Here is a 25,824-nt window from a genome sequence, read left to right on the forward strand (position 1 = left end):
TTGAACAGGGTAATCGTGGGGGCAAGGATGGAAATGAGTCTGATTTTTTATGGTTCAGCATTTATGGAAATATGTAATTTATACCTGTGTGCTAGAATTTTGTTTTCTAAGTTGCTTTCACTATAATAATAAAAATGTAAGTCAGCTGAGCTTTCTCATATAAAATGAAGCAGCAGAGCTCCTCAAAGGTCATTCCTTACTTTTGTGTAACGGTTTTGTCTTTTATGTTGATAACCATTTCATTGAAGTAGGTGGGGCAGCGATTTTTATCTTCATTTTACAGATAAGAAAAGCTCAGAGAAAGGAGGTGATCTGTCTGAGCTTTTGTAGCTAGTCAGTCAGTGAGAGGGTGAGGATGGGAACCTCAGCTTCACTCCTAGCCCAGTGTTCCTTTTGTTTTCCACGCCATGGCTTAATGAGTAAGAGGAAAGACACTGAACGTCTATGCTGGATGTTGGATTTTTAGTTGAACAGGAGACCTCAAAGAGGCTAAGGAAGAATTGCATTGGGGAATGGATGGAAGCAGGCTGAAAACCTGTCAGATGTATTCTGCAGTCTTGGTTGTGAAACTGACATTTGAGCTTTACTTTCATGTCTCTTTCTGTTAAAATGGTATTTATTCTCAATGTTGCTCTTCTGAGTAGATCAAAAAGCAGATCAGGAACCAGACACAAATGAATGCATTCCAGGAAGTGAGTAGCAGAATCTTTCTCAGAAATGACTAAATGTTGCCACTTTACATGGTGTTAAATGTACTGAAATAACTAACCCCATTAATAATGAAGCATTTATTATTGTACTAAATTCTTACAGCTTACAAAACTATTTCATTCTGACAAGGGTTTTATTTATTAAAAGTATTTTACTACTCTATGTTAATTCATGATTCTACTGAGGGATAGTTATATATTTTTAAAATTATATATATATGTATGTGTTATATATACACACATTATTGCTGAATACTATTATGCTTTTGCCAGTCTCCCTGCTCTTTGAGTCTTTACTTAATATCACTTGGTAGTATGGTCTGGAGTATTGGATCTCTTATGGCCTCTACAAAACATTATAGACATTAAACAATTTATAATGTATTTGGACCTAGGAAAGGACTGTACTTTGACAATTAGTATGCAGTATGGCTGTGTATGCCTCTCTACATTATCTATAGAAGCAATTTTTTTAATGCCCAGGGTTTAAGCTCTGAGCTTCAAAACTAAAATAGTATAGTTCAATATATAAGGCAAGTGAACTTCTGAATCTTAAGTAGTGAATGCACATGGCAACATGGATGGATCTAGAGGGCTTTATGCTAAGTGAAATAAGTCAGAGAAAGACATAAATGTGATCTCACATATATGTGGAATCCTAAAAAACGAAAAACAACGTGCAGACTCAAAGATATAGAGAACAAATGGGTGTTTGTTGGGGGTCATGATGGGGTGAAAATGTGCAGGGGATTAAGATAAAAAATAAATCATGGGACGTAATATACAGTGTAAGGAATATGGTCAATAATATTGTAATAACATTGTCTAGCGTTATGATAATCATTTCATAATGTATGCAAATGTCCAATTACTAGGTAGTATACCTAAAATTAATATAATACTGTATATCAACTATGTTTCACTTTTAAAAAAAGAAAAATGTATGTACAGTTGTGATAGCTCATATGCATCAACTAATTAGTATCCACCACCAGGAAAGGATAATGGTTATTCAGTGTTTTCTGTTCACTCTTAAGACTGGTGTTCTTAACTGTGACTATCGTCTTGAGTACAAATAGTGCATTAAAAGGGGTTTGTGGGGACTAGCAAAGAATGCAGATATGTTTGTGTGTCTTCTTGGCACCCCTTTTCAGAGGTGGTTTCAACTGGAGGGATGAAGATACACATACCGGCCCATAGGATTTTTAATAACAATTTCCCAACAGTCATTGGATATGCTAATGGTTTTTAAAGAGAAGTGTTGCCAAAGGAAGGAGCCATTAGATAGAGGAAAAGTGCTGATGCTTGAAAACAGTGACTTCTCATCTGAAATCTGAAACTCCGCTCGTGAGGTTCTCCTGCCAGAGATGAAGGCGCTGAGCCTTGGCACATGACCTGACAAATTCTTAAGAACTACCTAGGAAATAAGGCTGTCCAAGCTTCAGCCATTGGTGTGTGTTCCCTGTCTGGCTGCCGCAGAGGCAACAAGACTTCTGTCTCTCAGGGGTGTTGGGTGAAGAGGCTTTTCCAGTTGCTGTTGAATCGGCAACTGGATACTTAAGTTTGGGCATCTTAGTTTATCTTTGTATGTTTTATTCAACATTTAGTCTGATGAGTGAAAACAAAGCATAGACATGGATGATGTATGCCTATATATCTGTGTCTTCATTTGTGACCTCCTAACTAGCTTAGTTTTTTGTCAAGGCAAAGAGGCTAATCAGCGCTAAATTCTAGATAAATTATTTCTCTTTTTTGGTGGTATTTTCCAAGGTGACTTTTAATGCCTGGGCTGGGGTTATTCCTTTTCTTTAGTGAAGAGTGTGTTCTTGCCATAAAACAAAATGAAATGCATGGTCAAAACACAAATAACTAAAGCCCGGTAAACATATTACTAAACTGACTGCATTTGAGTAGTAAATATATACTTTGAAAATAATACGGAGCAATGTTATAATAAAGTTTTGCATACTCATTGGGCTATCCTTTGCCCTTGTAGGACCTGATCTTATACTACCTCAGTATAAGTCACTCAAATACACACCATGGGAAGTAATTAAAGCAGGTTATCATCTTGTGAGACACCATAAATATATTTTGATGCATTTGTGAGCCTAAAACTAGGTGAGAGCTATTATGTGATAAACAAATATTTAATAGTTCAACTTTCCATTTTCCTTCATTAGATTTCTTTTAACTAACGATAAGTGTACCTAATATTTAGTGCTAAACTTGAGCCTTTTGAGTTATATGTAGACATATAATTTGATTTTTATTTATCTGCTTTCCTTGTATCTCTGCAATGAGAAAGTCAAGTCAGTATATTTACTTCACATGGAAAAGATAATTTAAAGATTTCCTATCAGATATTTACTTGTTTAGCAAAGACTTATATAGAGCCAAATATGTGCCAAGCACTGTTCTGAGTACCTTGAAAAATATTAAGTCATTCAATACAAAAGCTCTGATTCACCATAAGAAAAGCTTAGACATTGTCATTCTTATACTGCTCTGCTGCTGCTGCTAAGTCACTTCAGTCATGTCCAACTCTGTGTGACCCCATAGACAGCAGCCCAGCAGGCTCCACCATCCCTGGGATTCTCTAGGCAAGAACTCTAGAGTGGGTTGCCATTTCCTTCTCCAATGCACGAAAGTGAAAGTGAAGTCTCTCAGTTGTGTCCAACTCTTAGCGACCCCATGGACTGCAGCCCACCAGGCCCCTCCATCCATGGGATTTCCCAGGCAAGAGTACTGGAGTGGGGTGCCAGTGCCCTCTCCCATTCTTAGACTAAGAAGAAGAAAAGTTTTCTAACTAGAGTTAAACATATTAGGAAGAGAATTCATCATCATGTTGTGACTTCCACATATATACTTACTGTATCAAAAAGAAACCGTGTGCTACATTTTCACATTAAATTCTTAGAGTATCTTAACCTGAGTCATTCATACGTGGCCTTTGGATATCGCTGTTGAAAGTTATCTGGATTGACAGATAGCTAAATAATTTCTATTTTCAAAAAATAATTAATTTTGAAACCATAGTCTCTTATGATTCTAAGGGAGAAATACTCTTACAGTAATCCCAACAGTCACCAAGGAATCCAACCTCCTTTTAGACATCAATAGCCAGGACACTTTTATGATTGAGTTGTGTACAAAGATCCTTGCTATTCAATGAAATAGTTTTTCAGCCTGCAGCATGTTAAAAAATATATCTCAAGGAGATGAACCAATAAAGTACAGATCTTGTGGTTCAAAGATCTACTGTGAAAAAATGTAAATTAAAACCAACTCATGTTAGTAGTATATTTCAGTATAATTCAAATCCAGTTCTCCAGTTCAATATAACCTAGTGGTTTTTAAGTTCTGTATTCTGTTTGGTTCAACTCCTTGCTAGTTCTCTCTATATAACTTATGAAAATTGCATGTTGCTTACCTTACAGTCCTGTGCATGTGAACTACTGTGCCTTTAACCATTTTACAAAAACGTCTCTGTTCATAGATGGAAAAAAGTGTGTTTTCAACTTATGCCTTATGTTTGTCTGACAATTGTGAGGATAATTTTGAATGGAAATGCTGCTGTTTAGTTTCCACAGTGTCTTCACAGCCTGATAATCAGTTTTCCCACCCTGACAAACTCAAAAGGATGAGCAAGTCTGTTCCAGCATTTCTCCAAGATGAGGCAAGTTTGTCTTTTGTACCTTCCGAAAAATGGAACCAAATAAATGGATTTGCTATGCCAAGGTTGGTGTGTTTGCGTTAAGCCATAGCAGAGACCTAAGAGGCAGCAGGGGTGACCTTTGCCTCTCCTATCAATAGACGTAGTGTTTTTGGTCCTGGAACAAGGCAAGGCGTATCTCATTTGACTCATACAGTAACTCTTTGGTGGTGAAGCCAGATTGCATACAGGGAATGTGACTTTTGTTTCAAAATAAGAAATCCAGGCAGAAAAATGTTGGTATGTACTTCTCTGTAGTTTAGAGTACGGTTCATTTGTGAAAGCTTAATCTAGATAGCATGACTAGCTTGAAAGCATATGTTAAAATTACAAAGTATCAATGACATGGAAAACTTTAAGGATATCAACCAGGTGTAAGCACTTTATATACATTATCTCATTTAATCCTCCAATAACCCTGGGAGGTGGGCACCATCACTATCCCCAGTTATTACAGATGAGGAAACTGAGATTAGGAGAGATCAGGCAACCTCACTCAGCTAGAAAGGGGCTGAACCTAGGAGTGGAGTCCAGATCTGACCTTCATGCTATTAACTACTATACCTCTGTTTCAAATAAGAACATGACTATTATCTGTTATTCATTTAATTCATAGTAAGTACCAGGCACTCTGATATCTTTAACTCTTACTAACAAAATGTGGTAGGTACAATTTTTTCCATTTTATATGAGAAGAAAGAGCCTCACAGAACCTTTCCCCAAATTCAACAGCTTCTAAAAAGTAGATCTAGGATTTTAACTCAGGTTCTTTGATTTAACTAAGATTCCATGTTTTGCATTCAGGTAATTAGGAGTCTGAGGTTTGATGTTAGACACTCGCACCCCTAGTTATGCTGCTGATTTGCTATGTGGTTATGAATAATTTCCTTAACTTCCCTGAGCACTTTCCTAGTACCTAACTCATTAGACTGTAGGGAGTCAGTGAGATGATGCAGGGAAAACACACAGCACCGTGCTGACACGTAGTACCTTAGTGTTTGCTGTTGCTGTTTGCAGTTTTGGTCTGATTTTTCATGATGAAATAAAAGCTTCATCCTTTCTCTTAGTAGATGGAATGTAAGGAAAGCTCTGAAAACATGCAAATTACATCCCTCCTCCCCAGCCTCCTGGGAACCCTTCTGTCTACACCTGAGCCTTCCATGAACTGTATCAGAAAATATTCAACCCCTGCATGTGGGGTTTCCCACATTATAGTTGCTTTGGAGAAGCACTCATTCTTTGAAACAAGCTCATGAGCTAGAAGCCAGCATAGGTACCTCATAGAGTTCCTGTGGTTTTATACCTCTGTAGATGTGCTTTGGTCTTGGCTGGTCATATGAATAAAACATCTAACAATTTGAGAGGCAAATGATACCAGTTGCTGATTTTTTTCTCCTTCCTTCAGTTTTAACCTGCTGCCTCATTGCTCCACACAAAAGATAGTCCAAATAGTTTGAGTCTGTGGATCAGAGATGCCAGTTTAAGCTGTATTGTTTTACCTTTCAAAGTACTTGGGGTTGGACTGAATGTTAAAGAAAGTGGGATAAAATCAGACTTTGCTTCTTCATCCACTGTCCCTTTGAGGCTTACCATCAGTCACATTTGTTGAGTGCCAACTTTGTGAAAATCAGTGTTACAAGTCATCAAGACAAGGTCCTGTCCCTCCAATAATCACTAATGATCTGATGTACCAGGTAGAATGTATTATGGCTGTGACAGAGGGAAATGGTCTCTAAGCATGTGGGGAGGGAGTGTGATAATAGAAACATTAAAAAGATGTGGATTTTTTCATCCTTGAGGAAAGATTCTTTTCTTATCCACATAAATCATAATTTTTTAACTCCTTTATTAATCTGCATTAGGATTGGCATCTGTTATATTGACATGTAATTGCATGGCCCTGGAATATGTTGGCATGAACTAACCACTCCTTTGTAAAGGTGTTTCCCTAACCCCAGGAGCCACTGAACTGCTCCATAAACTCTCTAACCCCAAAAGGAGCTCATTCTGAATCACAGATCCTTAAAGCTACCATCTAATAAACTATAGATCTGAATATAATAAAATTTATTATCACCACTTTTTCTTTCTTGACCCAGGTAAATATTTCCAGGGACATATTTAAAATAAATACCTTACTGCCATTAAAAAAAAATTGTTAAACTACAATGTGGGTAGAATGTATAATTCAATATACCTCCCTGTAGCAACAAAAAAGATAAGCACAGTAACTCTATAGAAATACCTAAGAGGTGGTTTAAAATTATATATCAGTTCAGCTCACATATGTGTGTGTGTATACACATACATGCATATATGAAAATCTTGAAACACAGATCAGATTAGAATTGTTTTCCCTAGTTTAATAGTGTCTCAAGTAAAAGATTTGATTTTTAGGGAAGTTAAGCCTATGTTACCGAGAGGAATTAGGCATGACATTTTATGATTTAAGAGTAAATATTAGACCTTTTATTGTCTAGGTAAAGATAATTTCTCATATGTAGCAAAAAAGTTTGCCAAGCAATATAAATGTATAATATTAAGAGAAAGCCAAGAAAGCTCACAATATGCTATCTGCTGTAGCACCTGGGGGCCACCTTGCTGGTGAAAAAAAATCATTTTGCTATTTGAGTAGCTAAACACTGCTCTCCTGCTTAAGTGAGATCCTGGGTAGACCACCCACCCCATCTTGAATCCCATTCCTTGGCAGTTAGCACTGCTGTCCTTTGCCCTTGGAAAATGTCATACATGAGTGGGATACCAAGCTATTATCTTTATCTAAATAAGATCTTGATCTTGACTCTTCTGAATTTGAATTTTGTGTATATTGTATGATGTTTTGTAGAGTGATGACAGAGAGACAGATACAGCATCAGAAGGCAGTTACCAGCTCAGCAGACACAAGAAGAGCCCAAGCTCTTTAACCAATCTTAGCAGCTCCTCTGGCATGACGTCCTTGTCTTCTGTATGTAAACAAAGGCTTTGTGTTAATATCCCTCTGCTTCTGCCAACCTTGCTCTGCCATGCTCCTGCTCCTGTAAAATGGCCTTTTGTTATATTTCTTAGATTCCAGGGGCGTGAGAGTTTTGTCTTTTATCTAACCCACAATTAGCTTCTGGCTAGCTACATCTTCCTTTCTTCTCTTTTTTAAATCACAAGACAGTTCATATCCAAGATAAACAAATACAGTTTGTTTTGGATGTTACGTACTTCAAAAATAAACCTAAATTACCGACAAGATGAACCACTAAACTTCTCTGTGCAGCGAATGGGGTACCTATTACAAAGTCTGCTTTTATCAGATATGATTTTATGTACTCTTTGCAGATATAGAATTGTACCTCTTTTAGCAAGTCATTTATTCTGACGACTAAAAGTACTGATTCACATTAAAAGGAAAGGTGATTCTTTGCCTCATGGAAGGATTCAGAATGGGATTTTCCAAAGGAAGCTCCCTAAGTATAGTTACTTAGATTTGATTTGGAGAATTTGACTTTATATAGAAGTGAGATAGTTTTGTGTGTGCATGTAGCATGTGTATAGAAATATATATTTGTAAATATATCCATATACATTTATCCAAATATCTATGATCTGTATATACATGTACAAGTCTCATCAGATATGCTAAATGAATGATAAATCTGTGCTTAAATTCTTACTGGCCTTGCATTTTTCAAACTCTTTTAAAAAAATCTATTTAAATTTAATTTCTGCTGATAACAATCAAATGTATGGCCTTGAGAAGGCTTTAAACTTCCTTCATCAATCATCCATTTTCTACCCTTCCTGACCTCTAAAAGTGTATGGCTCAGTAAGCATTTTCTTAGAGTCAGTGGATGGGTAACATAGTAAAATTCCTTTTTAGTGCCTTGGAAATTTGATAGAGCAATGTGTCACCGTGATTTGTGTGCCCTGGGGTTTCTCACATCCTCTTTATTTAACATTTTAAATTCTAAGCATGCCTAAAAATGGGACTCTGAGTGCCCCCTACTATAAAATCACCCTGGTTTGAAATGAGTCAGCATCTAAATAACTTTGCATTTCATACTTTTCATCTGTGTCTCTTACAGGCAGTTTTTGTTAAACACCAGTCATCATGTCATGTATATCACGTCAGGTTGTCTGTGTTGGTACGCTTTTTTAATGCCACATTAAATTAGCTGCTTTTATATGCAAAGTAGAGAAATAATGGCAAGCAAAGATTACACCCACATAATCCTTGCGCTGGATTCGAGAGTGAGACAGAGACAGACACCATGTGTTTTCCGGCGTTTTCAGGTCAGCGGCAGTGTGATGAGTGTTTATAGTGGAGACTTTGGCAATCTGGAAGTGAAAGGAAACATCCAGTTTGCCATCGACTACGTGGACTCACTGAAGGAGCTGCATGTCTTTGTGGCCCAGTGTAAAGACTTAGCAGCAGCAGATATTAAGAAACAGCGTTCGGACCCGTAAGTACATTCTGCAGTCACTATTTCCTCTTAGTTACTCTTGTAGAAATTGGGAAAGAAGGAAAGAAATGGAAGGGAAGGTATGTGTGTGACTGTGTTAAAAAGGAATGTTCAGGGAAAAAAACGGGATTTGGGGGTGGTGGAAAAAGAGTTGGGGAAAAATGCTGTTTATAGATTCATATGCCAAACTTACTAAATTATAAGAATGTCAGGGAAACACAAAGCATTTCAAGTTGGAAGGAACCTTTGAGGTCATCTTGTCTTGATTCCTTCTTTTTACAGATAAGGAAACAAAGGATAGGGAAGACAAGCACTGTTTGTTTATAGCAGCACAATGAGTGAGACTTGAGCCCCCCTCTCCACACACTTTTAGACTTTCTCTAAAAGGAGGGATGTGTTGGGCATACTTTATAGTGCTCAGTGATGCAGAGATAGTTAAGATTCTAGAATAAGGTAGTTTCCACATTTAAATTATATTCTATGGAACTTTAGGGGGGATTATCAATTCATTTTTGAAATCACAGGTTTAATGGCATTTCAGTTCAGTTATAAAAGTTAAATGATAGTCCCCACTTACCCTTTGCAGAAGTCTGATTCTTAATGATTTTGCTAGCATAAGCCCAACCCTTTGTTTTTGTTATAAAAGCAGCGGAGCCCAATAGCTTTTCTTTTTTCTTTTTCCTTTCTTTTTTTTTCTGTTTTACACTGAATATAGCCTGATTGGTATGTACCAAGATTATTCTTTCAAAAGACAGTCTTTTTTAATTCTGCAAACATCAAAGCCTTTTCTTAATAGGACACTAGCCAATGAAATTAAGCATCACATTAGAGGTCAGTTGTCTTCCCCCTGCCCTACATTAGTTAAGGTCAAAGGGAAAAAGGAATTCAGGGACTATCCCTTAAAAATCTTCAAAACAATTTAAAATGATCCATTCCACTGAAATCCCTTAAAAGTTTAAGTATAAAGGTGTTGATGAGAGCATTTATTATATACTACTTTCACTAGTGTCATGAAATAATTATTCCTATTAATTTCTAATGCATTTTTAAAAGTACAGGTAGACATGTCACTTTTATTTTCTCTGACCTTCTTGTCTGTTCAATTCTCTTTTTAGATATGTAAAGACTTACCTATTACCAGACAAAGGCAAAATGGGCAAGAAGAAAACACTTGTAGTGAAGAAAACTTTGAATCCTGTGTATAACGAGATACTGCGGGTACTTACGACCTCTCTATCTAGGAAAATCCCAAATGATGACCTATGCATTTAAAAGGCCATGTGATCGTGGGTAGTATCTCTGCAGAGGAAGTCGGTCCCCAGGAGAGAAGGAAATGAATAATCACTTTCTGAGAATCTGCTTTGTATGAGATGATACACCATGACTGTTGGATGCCTTGTCTCATGCACGCCCTCCATACTCTGCATCTCACAGATGAGGCAAATGAAGCTTAGGGAAATAAAGGAAACTGGATACACAGATGATAAAGTTGAGCACTGCAGCCAAAACAATCTTATAAAAGCCCAATTCTGATCGTGTTATTTCTCTGCTTAAAATCTTGGAGGACTCCCATTAGCCTTTAGGTCAAGCCCGCCCATCTTAACATGCACACCCCTCCCTTGAGAACCTGAGCTCTGGCCTCATCCTTCTACTTTCATCGTCTTTCTTCAGGTTACCCTGATTCCTTTCTGTTCTTTGGAGGAATTACAGTCTCTCACTCTGCTGGGACTTTCTCTTCCTTCAAACTGGGATGTTCTTCCCCACATGCTGTCCCTAACTACTTCCCACAGCCTGAAATGCCTCTTCCTGTGAGAGGTTGTCTTTAATTCCTAAGTTTCCCTGCTGTCTGCTGCCTCAGTCTCTTTATTTCACAATAGGTGGTGTTGACATTCAGCACTTTAACTGCTGGTTTAATTGTAAATTCCACAAGAGCAGAGATCAACTCTAGGTTGCTTATAAACTGCATACCTTGTGCAAATGACTTAACCCATCTGCACTTTAGATCTGCAAATGGGAGATAAGAATAGTACCTATCTGGGACTTCCCCAGCAGTCAAGTGGTTAAGAATCCGAGCTTCCATTGCAGGGACCACAGGTTCAATCCTTGGTGGGGGAACTAAGATCCTTCCTGCTGCATGATGTGGCCAAAAAGTTTTTTAATTTATAATAAAAAAAGAATAGTGCCTACCTACCTCAGTAGTTGTGAATATTAAAAGAGTCAATATGTGTAAAGTGATAAGTATGCACTAGTGTGTGTTAGTCACTTAGTCATGTCCGACTCTTTGTGACCCCTTGGACTGTAGCCCTCCAGGCTCCTCTGTCCATGGTTTTCTCCAGGCAAGGATACTGGAGTGGGTTGCCCTCTCCTTCTCCAGGGGATCTTCCCAACCCAGGGATCGAACCCAGGTCTCCTGCACTGTAGGCAGATTCTTTACCAGCTAAGCTATAGGGAAGTCCACAGTATAGTATGCATTCAGTTCAGTTCAGTTCAGTCACTCAGTGGTGTCTGATTCTTTGCAACCCCATGAATCGCAGCACGCCAGGCCTCCCTGTCCGTCACCATCAGTATGCAGAGTATGCATTAAACACTTAGTAAATGCTGACTCTTAGTACAGTGTCTGGGATAGGTACTTTGAAAATGTTTATTGGAAGGAGAGATGGCTGGAGAGAAGAGTGGAGAATATGCCTCGCTCAGATGCCCATGTTCTATCTTCCTGCAAACTGTCTCATGCTGCCTTAGTCATGGGCAACAGATTATTTAAAACAACAAATGTGAGAAGTATTATTCATTCTCTCTTTCTGAAAATTCCATCCAAGTATTTGGTTATCCTCTGAGAAAAAGAGCTGCATTAAATTAATCCTCAGTTATCCATGGGTGAATGAATTGTCTATAGATTTTCTATAGCAAGTTTTTAATTACAGTTTGACTGTGATATACCTCAGCACCCTTGCTATTTCTAGGTCATCTACTTCAATCACGAACTCAGGAAAAGCCAGCTCATTTAAATGGTAAACTCAGAGAAAAGCACGTCTGCCACAACCAAAATGGACATTCAACTAGTATATCATAAAGCCAAGTAGAGATTATTTTTAGATTAGAAAGTCTATCCCTTCCATAATTATATATAATCAAGAATTGACTACATTTCCGATTAACACTGTTAGGATGCCCCCCAAAAAGCAAAAAATAGGTTGATCTTTTCTTGAAAAATATTTTGTCCTTGCCGAATATCAATGATTGGAGAGACTGTATATATACAAAGCAGGTGAAATATGGGAACACTTCTGTACTTTCTTTTCAATTTTGTGCAAATCTTGAACTGCTCTAACAATTAGTCTATTAAAAAAAATACCTTGTCCTCAGGTAGAAAACAGACCATTGGATTAAGCTGGATTTGTATTTTTAGACTGAATTGGATTCCTGTTATATCTAGTTAGGAGTAAAAACATCCAGTAAAAATTGAATAATTGGCTTTTGTTTTTAGAGAGCTATTACCAACTATGATACTTGAGCCATGATTTGCTTTTCCAGAGAGGGAAAGAAAAATCAGCTTTTGTGAAAGATGGATTTTAGCTCTTTGAAACAAGACACTTAGAATAAGATGACTTTGCAGTATTTTTGAGACTTGAAACCTAACAGATGAGAAAATCTGATCTACACAGAGGACTTTGTCTTCACCTCTATGTCATAACTTTGGCCTAAAATAATGTTATTTACTCCTTTAATTTCCTTCTTTGAACTGCAGTATAAAATCGACAAGCAAACCTTAAAGACACAGAAGCTGAACGTGTCTGTTTGGCATCGAGATACATTTAAGCGCAATAGTTTTCTAGGGGAAGTGGAACTTGATTTGGAAACTTGGGACTGGGACAGCAAACAGAATAAGCAATTGAAGTGGTACCCTCTAAAGCGGAAGGTAAGTTTGGAGCTTTTTGCTTGGTTTGGTGGTTTGGGGCCTGGGATTCAGGAGACAGCTGCTATAAGATTCCATTTTCATCCAGAATGCTTATCCATTGTTTGGGCTCATCATGTCTTTTCACTCTGCCGAATAAATCTCTTAGGCTCCTTTCTATGTTGTGTAGTCTTTCTTCCCCTACCTATTCTTTGGGCTGGCTAGTTTCTGCTAACCTATCTTTTAGTTCAATAGTTTTCTTATCTGCTGTGTTTCTTATCTGCTGTGTCTAATCTAGTATCTATCTAATATCTAGATGGATATCTATGGGTCCTCAGTTATTATACTTTCAGATTTATATTTTCACTTGACTCTTTTTTTATAGATTCTATATCTCTGCTACAATTCTTTATCTTTGCAGTATCTTTATGAATTTATTAATCAAAGTTACTCAAAGTATGTATCTGAAAACTCCTATATCTTAAACATTTGTGAGTCTCATCTGATTTCTATTGTTTGGTCATTTGTCCCTTTGTTCTGGTATGTCTGTTCATTTTTTAATTGCATGCTGGACACTGCATGTGACAAATTCCAGGGATAATTTGAGAGGGTTTACTTTTGCATTTGACACACAGAGAAAGGACGCACTGCCTCAATCTAGGCTGGTAACGAACTGACGAGAAGCTGGGGTTCAGCTTACATGTGGTCTGATCTCATTTTTCTTTGCCCATGTTTCTAGGCTGTGGTCTTTCACGGGCTCCAACTGAAAACCTAGGTAGTAGTTTGCAGATTTTAGCATGTATCCAACCTGGCCCCAAAATATGCATTTCTAACAAATTCTCAGGCATTGCTGATACTGCCGGCCTGGGGACCATACTTTGAAAACTATTGGTCTAGAGTGTTTTCTGAGACCGTCTCTCCTTAGCTAGCCAAATTTTGCCTCCCCAGCCCTGTGAGAGGCTGTGCTCAGCTTCTTAGCCTTTTTCTGTTAAGTTTGTTGTACTCTCAGTCAGCACTACTCACAATGCAGCTAATGCCTTCAAGTGGAAAGAGAGAATTTCAGGCTACAACAGCTTATCCATTTGAACCCTATCTATCTAAATAATTCTTCAGCACCTTCAAATAGATTTGTTTAATCAAGTTTTGTTGTTGTTGTTGTTCTCAATGTGAGGGTTAGTGTGATACATACAATTTATACAAACTGTTAAGTATCTATACAGTGGAGCCATTCTACTTAAGGAGTGGTTCCAAAATACCACATCAAGGTCACCTGAAGCTCTTATTTCTAGATCTACCCAAGACTTGCTAGTTAAGAATTTCTCAGAAGTTGTCAAAAGCATCTCGTTTTTAGCTTCTTTCTGTTATGTTTCTGACATATAGCCCTGTTTTGGCAATAAGGCTCTAAAAGACCAGAATTTTAAAGGAAAACTACCTGTTCTATAATAAATACACATTTAAAAATTTTATTTATTTATTTTAATTGGAGGCTAATTACTTTACAATATTGTGGTGGTTTTTGCCATCAGTTCAGTTCAGTTCAGTCGCTCAGTCGTGTCCGACTCTTTGCGACCCCATGAATCGCAGCACACCAGGCCTCCCTGTCCATCACCAACTCCTGGAGTTCACTCAGACTCACGTCCATCAAGTCAGTGATGCCATCCAGCCATCTCAGCCTCGGTCGCCCCCTTCTCCTCCTGCCCCCAATCCCTCCCAGCATCAGAGTCTTTTCCAATGAGTCAACTCTTCGCATGAGGTGGCCACAGTACTGGAGTTTCAGCTTTAGCATCCTTCCTTCCAAAGAACACCCAGGGCTGATCTCCTTCAGAATGGACTGGTTGGATCTCCTTGCAGTCCAAGGGACTCTGAAGAGTCTTCTTCAACACCACAGTTCAAAAGCATCAATTCTTCGGCACTCAGCCTTCTTCACAGTCCAACTCTCACATCCATACATGACCACAGGAAAAACCATAGCCTCGACTAGATGGACCTTAGTCGGAAAAGTAACATCTCTGCTTTTCAATATGCTATCTAGGTTGCTCATAACTTTTCTTCCAAGGAGTAAGCGTCTTTTAATTTCATGGCTACAGTCACCATCTGCAGTGATTTTGGAGTCCCCCAAAATAAAGTCTGACACTGTTTCCACTGTTTCCCCGTCTATTTCCCATGAAGTGATGGGACCAGATGCCATGATCTTCGTTTTCTGAATGTTGAGCTTTAAGCCAACTTTTTCACTCTCCTCTTTCACTTTCATCAAGAGGTTTTTTAGTTCCTCTTCACTTTCTGCCATAAGGGTGGTGTCATCTGCATATCTGAGGTGATTTGATATTTCTCCCAGCAATCTGGATTCCAGCTTGTGTCTCTTCCAGTCCAGCGTTTCTCATGATGTACTCTGCATAGAAGTTAAATAAGCAGGGTGACAATATACAGCCTTGACGTACTCCTTTTCCTATTTGGAACCAGTCTGTTGGTCCATGTCCAGTTCTAACTGCTGCTTCCTGACCTGCATACAGATTTCTCACATTGACCTGAATCAGCCGTGGGCATACATTGTAACATACATTGTACATTTTATATTGTCAAATGATTGTTCAGTTTTTGTTATTCTTACAGGCATCTCCTCATCTGGTCTAAAATAATTAGGTTAATGCAGCTATGAAAATGTATTATTAGTCCCCCACCCATACCCTGGGCTCTTCCTACTTCTTTAAAGAAAGAAAATACAGATAAGTTGTTTTATGCACTGGCTGGATCACTAGCAAAAATGTACGTATTTTTATAAAAATCTAAGCATTTCAGAACACCTTTCCCATCTGCAAGAAACCCATTCTGATTTCTCTGAAGGACTTAAAATGTGTTCTGGGTACCCTGCAGAGTTTTCCAGGATACACAGTGTAGCTTTCCCAGATAGCAAAGCAACAGTCCATCTGTCATGGGGAGGGAAATGTCAATCCAGGGCACTTATGAATGATACCTAAGCTCAGAAATGAGGCAGGTATGGCCCTGTAGCAGAGCACCAACAAACGAGGTGAATGGTTTGTGTCTCACACCTGCTGACATGCCTTCATTTTCCAGACAGCACCAGTTCCCCTTGAAGTGGAAAACAGAGGTGAGATGAAGTTGGCTCTCCAGTATGTCCCAGACCCAGTGCCTGGTATGTACTGATTTTCTGTCCAGATTTATGGCCTTACCTTAGCCTTTCCCTCTCCAAGGATTTCTTTGAGTTCTATGGTGTTTTTTTTTTTTAATTTTCAAAGGTGAAGAACTAAATTAACTTACTTAGTAAGGATCCAAATGAGTCAATCCACACTTGTAAACTAGAAAATTTTCTTTATTTTTAATTGTGGTCAAAACACATAATATAAAAAGACCACATAACATAAAATTTTTCTTAACCATATTTAAGTGTGCGATTAGTTGTGGTTGTTGCGTGCTCACTCAGTTGTGTTTGATTCTTTGCGACCCCATGGACTCTGCCAGACTCCTCTGTCCACGTGATTCTCCAGGCAAGAACACTAGGTAGGTTGTCATCTCCTCCTCCAGGGGATCTTCCTGACCCAGGGACTGAACCCTCATCTCCTGCACTGACAGGTAGATTCTTAACCACTGTACCTCCTGGGAAGCCCATTAGCAGTGTTAAGTATCTTTACAATAATGTGAAGCATGTCTCTAGACTCTTTCATCTTGTACGCCTGAAACTCTATACCCATTAAACCACAACTCTTCTCTTGCCCTTCCTTCCAAGATCCCCTTCCTAGTAACCACCATTATATTTTTTCTGTTTCTTTGAGAAAAATTCTCATTTTTTTCTCAGCCCAGTTTACAGCCCTTGTTTTAACTTTGGCCTCACTCTCCCCAAAGTTCGTATCTACACAGTGTAAATAGCTTTTCCTGTGTAGTGCTGTGATGCAAATGGAACTGGAGTAGTTTTTACCCCCCATGGGTGGAAATTAAAAGGATTCATATTAAGCCCCTAAGAGATTTGAGCTCATTTGTCCTCTATTCTCAAGGTCTCATTAGGGTAGAAAGTTTTTTCTTCAAAATTACTACATTGCATCCTTGATGTTAGAGCCTCAGGTCTCCAGCAGAGTTAAGGAGCAAGAGACTGCCAGGAAATGAGTGCTAACCCCTCTCATTTCTCACACAGTTCCCTAAGTTACTCTCCTTAAGAATTCATATGAGGGACATCCATGGTAGTCCAGTGGCTAAGCTTCTGTGCTCCCAATGCAGGGGGCCAGGGTTCGATCCCTGCTTAGGGAACTAGACCCACGTGACCAACTAAAAGTTTGCATGGCACAACTAGAGAGCGTGAACGCTGCATCTAAGACCCAGCACGGCCAAACAGATAAATCAACAGAAATATATGTTTCTTGAAGGGAGTGGGATGACAGAAATGATGGTGAGGGCAGTGATTAAACAGAGAAAGGCATTCCAATTCAGCTTAAAAAAAAGGGTGAGAGGACAAGCAAAACATATCTTTAGGCCACATGGCACCCAAACTGCCATCCTGTTACATCTGGATCTTTTTAAAAGACAGATTCTTTTCTATATAATCTGTATCCTATCATTTATGGTCAACATACATAGAAATTCTGCTAGTCTCATTTCCCATTTTCCCCATGATTACTTTTTGCTGGGGGAAGGGCAGGAGGCCCACACGTGATGGACTCCAGCTTGTCTGAGTTTTTGCTCCTATAATAGTTTCTTCTCCCTGGAATGGCTTCCTCTTCCCCTAAACCTGTTTAAGCCTTTAGATGAAATCCATCCCATCTCCTCTGCAAAGCTTTTCCTGAATGCATTTACCCTCACTGATCACATCATCTTCTAGATCGTCACAGTAATAACTTGGCATTTCATTCTATATTACATTTTACTGCTTTTATTGAGTTTCTGTCTCTAGCTTACCTGTAAACATTTCCCAAGCACATAGATTTCTTGCATTCCTTGTATATCCAACAGCATTCCTAGCAGAGGGCTGAGCGTATAATAGATGCTCATTAAACACTGATTGGTTGACAGATTGGGTTCACCCATCCAGAAAAACATGGGGTCGCAAAGAGTCGGATACAACTGAGAGATTAACACTTTCACTTTTTCCCCTCCATCCATGTGCACCCAACCTATATAGAAACTTCAGACTAAGGCCAACTTCTCAGCAATTCCCCTTCTATAATACTGGCTCTTACATGTGTCTATTACAATACTCTTATAAAATGTATAACTACTTTTAACAAGAGTGACTATACCTAAACCAGTACGTTTTGGTTACTTCATGCTTAAATTTGTTTAAATGCCTCCTATGAGCACTGATTGATAATGGTGTTAATATTTGAAAAGTATATGCATCTCACTGAGTAGTTTTGAACATAACTATAAATGGATGATTCACATACCTAATATCTATAATTGATCTTGTTGAACCAAGCAAGACCCAGAAACAATGATGTAATATTCTGTACTTGCAATAAATTATTTTTATAGAGCTCCTTGAGCTCAATACAGCCAGACTACGAAAGATGTAATTAAGAATAGATATAATCATTTAGGATCATATCATCAAGCACTCAGTCACATCACTGTGCCAGACCATTTTTAGATTGGCATCTTGGGAGACAGTACTGCCAAGAGAGGAATGGCAGTGGAATTTCATTTTCTCTCTCTTTTTCTGTTATAGGTAAAAAACTTCCTACAACTGGAGAAGTGCACATCTGGGTGAAGGAATGCCTCGATCTACCACTGCTAAGGGGCAGCCATCTAAATTCTTTTGTTAAATGGTACCAGCATCGATAATTCTACCTCCTTTAGTTCCACAATAGGCTGGCCTTTGCCAATTGGTGTTAATTTTCTGTAACTGTGATGCTGAAGTTCATCATTCATAGTATAAATGAAATAATTTGAGACAGTGGTGACACAAGCTAGAAGGATCTCTGACGTGAACCCCCTGCAAGGCTCCATTTAGTTTAAGAGGGAATATGTACAATAGGAGGTACCTCTGCTGGCGAGGATAATATTCTGTACCAAAGAGTTTATGAAATGGCTAAAGGTGATACCACACCTCTTGTATCATTTGTCAAACATCTGTATTGTGGCCCATTTGCAAAATAGCCTTTTGCGTCAGCCTGTGAATATCTGGAAGTTATTTGATAAACAGGTCCACACTAATAATTAGCTCATAAGAGCTTGAAACAGTTTGGGTTTTTAAGTTGCAAACCTTTTTCTCAGTTATAATGTAAATGCCTGGCATATAGAAAATAGTAACTAAACAGATGTTATTGTGCTGTGTTGACTCTCTCTGATTTTATCTATATAGATTTTATCAGAAGATGAGTTATAGCTACTTAAGTTTACATGACATTATTTAGGATTTTCCCTATACATATTCTTCATAGATGTCAACTGGTAAGCTTTTCAGCTCAGGTCAATCTCCCATTCCAGGACTAGGCCCAACCCTTCTTGCCTTTACAAAAGGCATGGTAGGGTAAATTAATTTCAATTATTACCATGAATTATATGTAAATAATCACAAATATGTAATATAATTTATTCCCAAAGTCAAATCTAGGGAATTGGAGAGGTTTCTTTTCTTTTTCAATTCTGTACAAGACTAATTTCTTAGGCTCTCACAGATAATCAGGAGTAGATTTTAGAGGAATCCTCAAACAGTTGCTACATAGTAAATGCTAAATCCAGGTACTGAACTAAGTTGTTTGCTCATTCTGTAATTCTAATGTTAACCTTATGAGGTAGGCATCACCATTCCCATTTCATAGATGAGGAAGCAAGTGTCTGAGAAGTTAAGTCAATTTCCCATAGTACACAGCCAATAAGTAGCAGAGTCAGGATTTCCTCAAAGCAAGTCTGGTCCACTCGAGAGCATGATCTTGCCAGCAGAATGCCCACCATTACCATCTCTCTGTGTTCTTTTTTCTTCCGTTGCCTCTTGCCAGTCCTCAGTAGCTGAAGCACACTAATAGCATGAGAGTTTGCTGTCTTACCCACATGCTTTCACGGGAATGTTTCCTTTTGCAGTACCATCCTTCCAGATACAAGTAGGAAAAGTCGCCAGAAGACGAGAGCTGTGGGGAAAACCACCAACCCTGTCTTCAACCACACCATGGTCTATGATGGATTCAGGCCTGAGGATCTGACAGAAGCCTGTGTAGAGCTTACTGTCTGGGACCATTACAAATTAACCAACCAGTTTCTGGGAGGTCTTCGGATTGGCTTTGGAACAGGTAACATGTTACATTTTTAATTTTCCATGAGTCTAATGCTTCTGGAGACACTAGAGGTTGGTTGGTTTGCTTCTTCCTAATGAAAACAGGTACTCTATTTCTGTGAAGTGTGGTGAAATGAATCAGTGAAGGAATGTCAAGCTGTGTGCCAGGGACTCTAGATATGAAAGCTAACAGGATGCTGTGTTTGTCCACACAGAGCTTAAGTTATTGTGGTGGAAACCAGAAAAGCCTTCATCACTACCCTTTCCTGAAAGACCGTTATGGCCCTTCATGGCTAAACGTGTGCTTTGCATAATAATAGCAGCTAACATTTATGGAGCACTGGTCACTGTACCGAGTGCTTTCTTTGCATTATTGCATTCGATCCTCACAGAAGTTCTATGAGTTATTTCTAATGTTATGCCCAGAGACACTGATGTTCCAAGAAATTAAGAAACAGAGCTAATAAGTGGCAGAACCAAGATTCAAAATTGAGTCTGTTAGACACTAAAGCTGTAAACTACACTTTCTTAGAGATCACCTGCTGTTGCTTTCAACCCAATGCTGGAATCCTCCCTGCTGTTCCATTATACACCTGATAGATTTTCATCTATATTTTATATGGTCAAGAAGAGAAGCTATTACTCTGAGAGTAATGAGAATAATCCCTATTGTGGAGAGTTCCATTATCAGACATCTCATATGATTAAACAGATCTTTTCTTCTGTTGAGTCCCAGCCCTACTGGTGACGTTAAAACTCTTCCTAGCTGTCTCCATTGGTGATTATAATTGGGGAATGACTCAGTTTTTCCCAATGAACTATTCCTTTCTAAATGCAAAGCTTCCCTTTTTTGTCCAGGTAAAAGCTATGGTACTGAAGTGGATTGGATGGACTCTACTTCAGAGGAAGTGGCTCTCTGGGAAAAGATGGTGAAGTCTCCCAACACTTGGATTGAAGCAATCCTGCCTCTCCGAATGCTGTTGATTGCCAAGATTTCCAAGTGAAGCCAAAGTCCATGGGCTCCTCCACTGAAAACCACCAGACAGGTGGAATCCGATCTTGTAGGCAGAGATCCTCACTTTCTATCTGTTGCCTGGAACAAATGCTACATAGCATGTTAAAGTCAACCTGCACATGCTTCTTTGGTTACAAGGACTAAAAAAACTTAAGTAATAACAAAATGTGTAACTTAATTTGTGACTGCAACGTTAAAAGAAGATGTTTGAGAAAGCTAAGAAAATCAAAGCATTGCTGCTGCTTCAAAGAAAAAGCGGCCAAAAAAATATTAAATGTTGTTAATAAGCAAAAGTTTCCAGTTTGCTATCATGTGTTTCAAACCACAAAAGGGTTAGGAAGGCCTCCCACTTGATCATTGAAAACCCTTGCAGGAACTGAAAAAATGTTGGTTGTTGGAGACTCAAAGATATTCCTATGAGCAGGGGAGAAAAGAAATTAGAATATCGTGAAGATAAAGAATTTGTTCATAAGAAAACTATTCACTCTGTAGTCTCTATTGAAATATGAAATTCCATGTTAGGGCAATGAGACTGAATTCACTGCATGTATTTTTGCTTTGAGGTGTTCCCTTTTCTCAATGTTTAAAGTCTTGTGTGCTTTGGTGCCACCCACTGGCCATAGGTGAAATTAAGTTTTTGGCTTAATTTTCTCCTGTTTCAAGCCTGTATTTTATAATAGGGTACCCATATATAAAACAAAGAACAAAAACTTTGCATATATAAGATTCTGTTTTTCTTACAACTCTACTATATGAAGCAGCATGAGAGTGGTCACAAACATGATTTGCGATAAAGTTTTAATTAGAATGTAAATTGTTAAATTATACTGTCCTTCCTATGTATGTATAATTTTCATAAAGTATTTTGTAAAAACCCTTAGAATAAATTATTATATGATTTAATGGTATTGTCAAAGTAATCTGACTTCTTATTTTAAACGAAATACTTTATGTTAGGAATGTTAAAGTTCAGGACTTCCCTAGTGGTCTAATGCTTAAGAGTCTGCCTGCCAATGCAGGGGACACAGGTTCGATCCCTGGTCTGGGAAGATGCCACATGCCACGGGACAACTAAGTGTGTGTGCCACAACTACTTAGCCTGTGCACCTTAGAGCCATGCTCCGCAACAAGAGAAGCCACTGAAATGAGAAGCCTGAACCCTGCAATAGAGAGTAGCCCACACTCATCACAACTAGAGAAAGCCTGCACGCAGCAGTGAAGACCCAGCACAACCAAACATAAATAAATAAACATTTTTAAAAACTTCTTTTAAAGAAGGAATTCTAGAATCTAAATTCACAAGCCAGGCTAAAGAACTTTTGGGCTAATATTTTTCCAAAGTCTTTGCTGCAACTCTGGGCATGATTTTCTCTAAACTGGAAGCTTCAGCTATGTTACTAAGAGTAGAACTTTTCGTTTTTAGAAGTAGCTGAAAGCTTTGAAGGTAAGTTGTTGTTTATTCTTAAAGTTTTCCATAAAGACATTGTTGGGTCATTTAATACACGAATCATCATTCCCTGTTAGAACTCCACTAGCTTGTCATTCCCAAAACAATTTGATGATGGCTCAGCAGGTAAAGAATCTGCTTGCAATGCAGGAGACACAGGAGATATGGGTTCAGTCCCTGGGTCTGGAAAATCCCCTGGAGGGGTAAAAGGCGACCCACTCCAATATTCTTGCCTGAAAGATCACAGAGGAGCCTGCAGCCCATGAGGTCAAAAAGAGTCGGACATGACTGAACAACTAAGCACGCAGGCAGGGGAAGCCTAGATGGTGACGAGACAGTGAGATCTTAAAACAAGTATCTAACAAATGTCTTTGAAAACAGCTCCAGTGCTTGCCTCTTCCCCCAAACAAATGCTAGAACCTTTGACCCACTGGCCAGTAAAAGCAACTAACCTAGAACAACACCCTTGCCCCATTGTCTCTCAAGGTCTTTTAGGAGGTTGTTTATCTAGTTGTATTTCCTCTTCCTGTTCTGACTGCTGACGAGGGCGATACCAGGTGACTAGACACACACCTCCGAGGTTGGCCTGCAACCATAGCAGAAGTACAGACCCTGTTTCAGCCCCTGTCACTTCATACTACAAGCTACTTTCTCAGCCTTTTTTTTTTTTTTTTCCAGTTACCTTCTCAACCATCTGCTAGCATCTAGCCATCTCAGAAGCACTAATGAGATTGCTTCTAGTATCTCCCCATCCAGGGCTAGGACTGCCTGCATCCCCCAGCCCCAGATTTGCAAAACACCAGAGTGGACAACAGAACCATCCTTGCATCTACCCAAAGAACTTCCAACTGCCTCAGGACGTCCAGGAAGATGTAGTGTCACTTTTTTTTTTTTTTCCCCGAAAAAAGAAATATAAATCTTGAATCTCACCTGGCTGTAAGGCAAAGTCTAAATGGGATTTTCATGCACTGTAAAGTGTGGGCCACCTGAATTCTTTAGTGAACTCAGGTTGGCAGACTTTTGATTCAGTGGGATTTTTTGGCAAAGTCCCTGCTGAAAATTTTCATTTTCTTAAATTAGAGGTGTTTCCTCGGACTGAATGTTTTAGGGCTCTTTTCCTCTTTTTCAGAAACCCCATCAGAAATAAACCTAAATACACTAGGTTAGTGTATGGCAATTTGTTAGTATGTATGACTTTAGGGACTCATGGGCGAAACATGAGTTCCCAGGAACTCCAATACTGTCTCTTTCTTCCGTGGTGGTGGTGGATCAGTCCCTAAGTAATGTCTGACTCTTGCAACCCTATGACTGTAGCCCACCAGGCTCCTCTGTCCGTGGGATTTCCCAGGCAAGAGTATTAGAGTGCGTTGCACTTTTCCTTCTCCAGGGGATCTTTCCAACCCAGGGATCAAACCCGCATCTCCTGCATTGTTGATGGTCTCCTGCATTGCAGGTGGTTGCTTTTACCGCTGAGCCACCAGGGAATCCCAACTTCCTTGGGAGTAGGAAATAGCACCGCAGACAGCTCCAACATCACAAGCTCTCAGCTAAAGCACTCCTCTTTCCTAGGTTCCGCTTGAGAGAACTTTGGGAGAAACTGGCTGAGCTTGGGTCATGTCCTCACGTGCTGCACCACTCAGAGTGGCCAGGAACGGATAGGGTAAGCTCTTATGAGTTATGTCTCATAAGTTATGTCTCCACCCTGTGGCCAGGGAGAAGTGATCCATTTTCAGAAGAATGGGGTGTTATATAGACAGGCACTGGAAAAATCAAGAGCTAGGTAGCCATTGCAATTTGTATCCCCCTCTGGTGAAAATACTTCCAAATTCCATTATTTTAAAAATGAAGTAATATTTCAAAAAGTCACTGCTGGCTTTTCCCAGAGAAGCCAACATTTTCACACCCTCCGTGACTGCTGCAGCTTCTAAATAGGTGGTAAGGATCCTAGGAACTGCATAACCTGGTCACATGGCCTTGGCATCCACCAAAGCATGATTACTGTTAGCCTAGGGTCACTTCTAGGGAAGTTACATGGACTTCTTTGCATATCTCTCATCCATACTCACCACGTAGGTTTAAAAGTCCCTCAACATTTGCCTTCTCCTGTGCTCTTCTTCCCATTCTGATTTTGGGATTGCTCTCCCATCTCCACCCACTCCTAGACTCATTCACTAATTTCCCTAGTTTGTTTTACAAAACAAATGCTCCCACCCATGTGATCCAGTCATACACATTCCTTCTACTTCTTTGGCTGATTTGTTCGGAAAGAACTGCCTCTCCTTCAGCCTTAAAAGAGAAGACTCTCACTCTCCACATTCAGCACTTCAGTCAGGATGTAGGATCAGACTTCAGACCACTGCACTCCTGGTTTTATTCTTTGAGAAGAGTAGTATGTCTAACTTATCCATGATTCTGTTAGCAGTTATAACACCTAATAGCCATTTTTCTATTACTTGTTTCTACCATTTTACTGTAGTCATCTTAAGAGCCAGGACTGCAAACCTTGGATATAACAGTTTCTCAGCATATGAATTGAATGTATGAATGAATGAATGATTAAACAATTGAATGAATGATGAACTAAAGACCATGGACTTTGGTATCAAAAATATGTGGATGTGATTTCTGTCTCTATTACTCTCTGAGTGACTTGGGACAATTTGCTTAACCTCTCTGTGTCTTAGTTTTCTTTGTTCTCTGCCAACTATGAAATGTGGATCAAAATGCCTATCTTTCAAGAATATTGTTAGAATTACATGAAGAAAGATGTACAAATGCTTAGTATTATGTAGGGTATATAGGGCTTCCCCAGTGGCTCAGATGAAAAAGAATCTGCCTGCAATGCAGGAGACCTGGGTTCAATCCTTGGGTTGGGAAGATCCCCTAGAGAAGGAAATGCAACCCACTCCAGTTTTCTTGCCCGGAGAATTCCATGGACAGAGGAGCCTGGTGGTCTATAGTCCATGGGGTCACAAAGAGTTGGACATGACTGAGCAACTAACACTTTCACTTTCATGTAGGGTGTATAGAAGAACTCTGTAAATGTTAATAGGTTAATAGTAGCTTAGAAGAAAGAGATATTTAAAAACTTAAAGGCAGGCGGGTGGGGGGGACTTGTTGGATACTACTAGGGAGAACGTTGGCCAAGGTTTGTGACTTGGACCTCTCTTGGAAGGGAATATACTGACCACCTTCAAGATCAAAGGTAGGTGGGAAAAAGGGTAGAATAAAGAAAACAATCATGGCAGAGAGGAATCAAAAGTCATTATTACTGAACTGCAAGTCCTCTGAGAAGAGTGCTGTGTCTAATTTATTAATGTTCCTTAGCATCACTTCCTTCAGTCTTACAAGTTTTTTTCAGTGTGTGAAGCTTGAAAT

At 39.1% G+C, this 25,824-nt stretch overlaps 1 protein-coding gene across 9 annotated transcripts in view; it reads left to right on the top strand.

Moving 5' to 3' along the window:
* The window catches only part of SYTL2 (synaptotagmin like 2), a 120,999-nt gene extending 99,095 nt beyond the window's left edge, over window positions 1-21,904 (top strand). For 3 of the 9 annotated variants that reach the window (XM_040255544.1, XM_040255545.1, XM_040255541.1), the window contains 10 exons: window positions 645-692; window positions 4,295-4,389; window positions 7,271-7,390; window positions 8,707-8,876; window positions 9,992-10,094; window positions 12,622-12,792; window positions 15,841-15,919; window positions 18,440-18,539; window positions 19,795-20,000; window positions 20,843-21,904. In XM_040255544.1, the coding sequence (XP_040111478.1) occupies window positions 645-692; window positions 4,295-4,389; window positions 7,271-7,390; window positions 8,707-8,876; window positions 9,992-10,094; window positions 12,622-12,792; window positions 15,841-15,919; window positions 18,440-18,539; window positions 19,795-20,000; window positions 20,843-20,988 (1,238 nt within the window). In that variant the 3' untranslated portion in view covers window positions 20,989-21,904. Of the gene's footprint in view, window positions 1-644; window positions 693-4,294; window positions 4,390-7,270; window positions 7,391-8,706; window positions 8,877-9,991; window positions 10,095-12,621; window positions 12,793-15,840; window positions 15,923-18,439; window positions 18,540-19,794; window positions 20,001-20,842 lie in introns of all 9 variants that reach the window. The other 6 variants (XM_040255547.1, XM_040255542.1, XM_040255549.1 and 3 more) reach the window with 3 other exon arrangements.
* Window positions 21,905-25,824: the final 3,920 nt, after the last annotated feature.

The sequence above is a fragment of the Oryx dammah genome, unplaced genomic scaffold (assembly GCF_014754425.2).
Source record: "Oryx dammah isolate SB20612 unplaced genomic scaffold, SCBI_Odam_1.1 HiC_scaffold_15, whole genome shotgun sequence".
Taxonomy (NCBI): Eukaryota; Metazoa; Chordata; class Mammalia; order Artiodactyla; family Bovidae; genus Oryx; species Oryx dammah.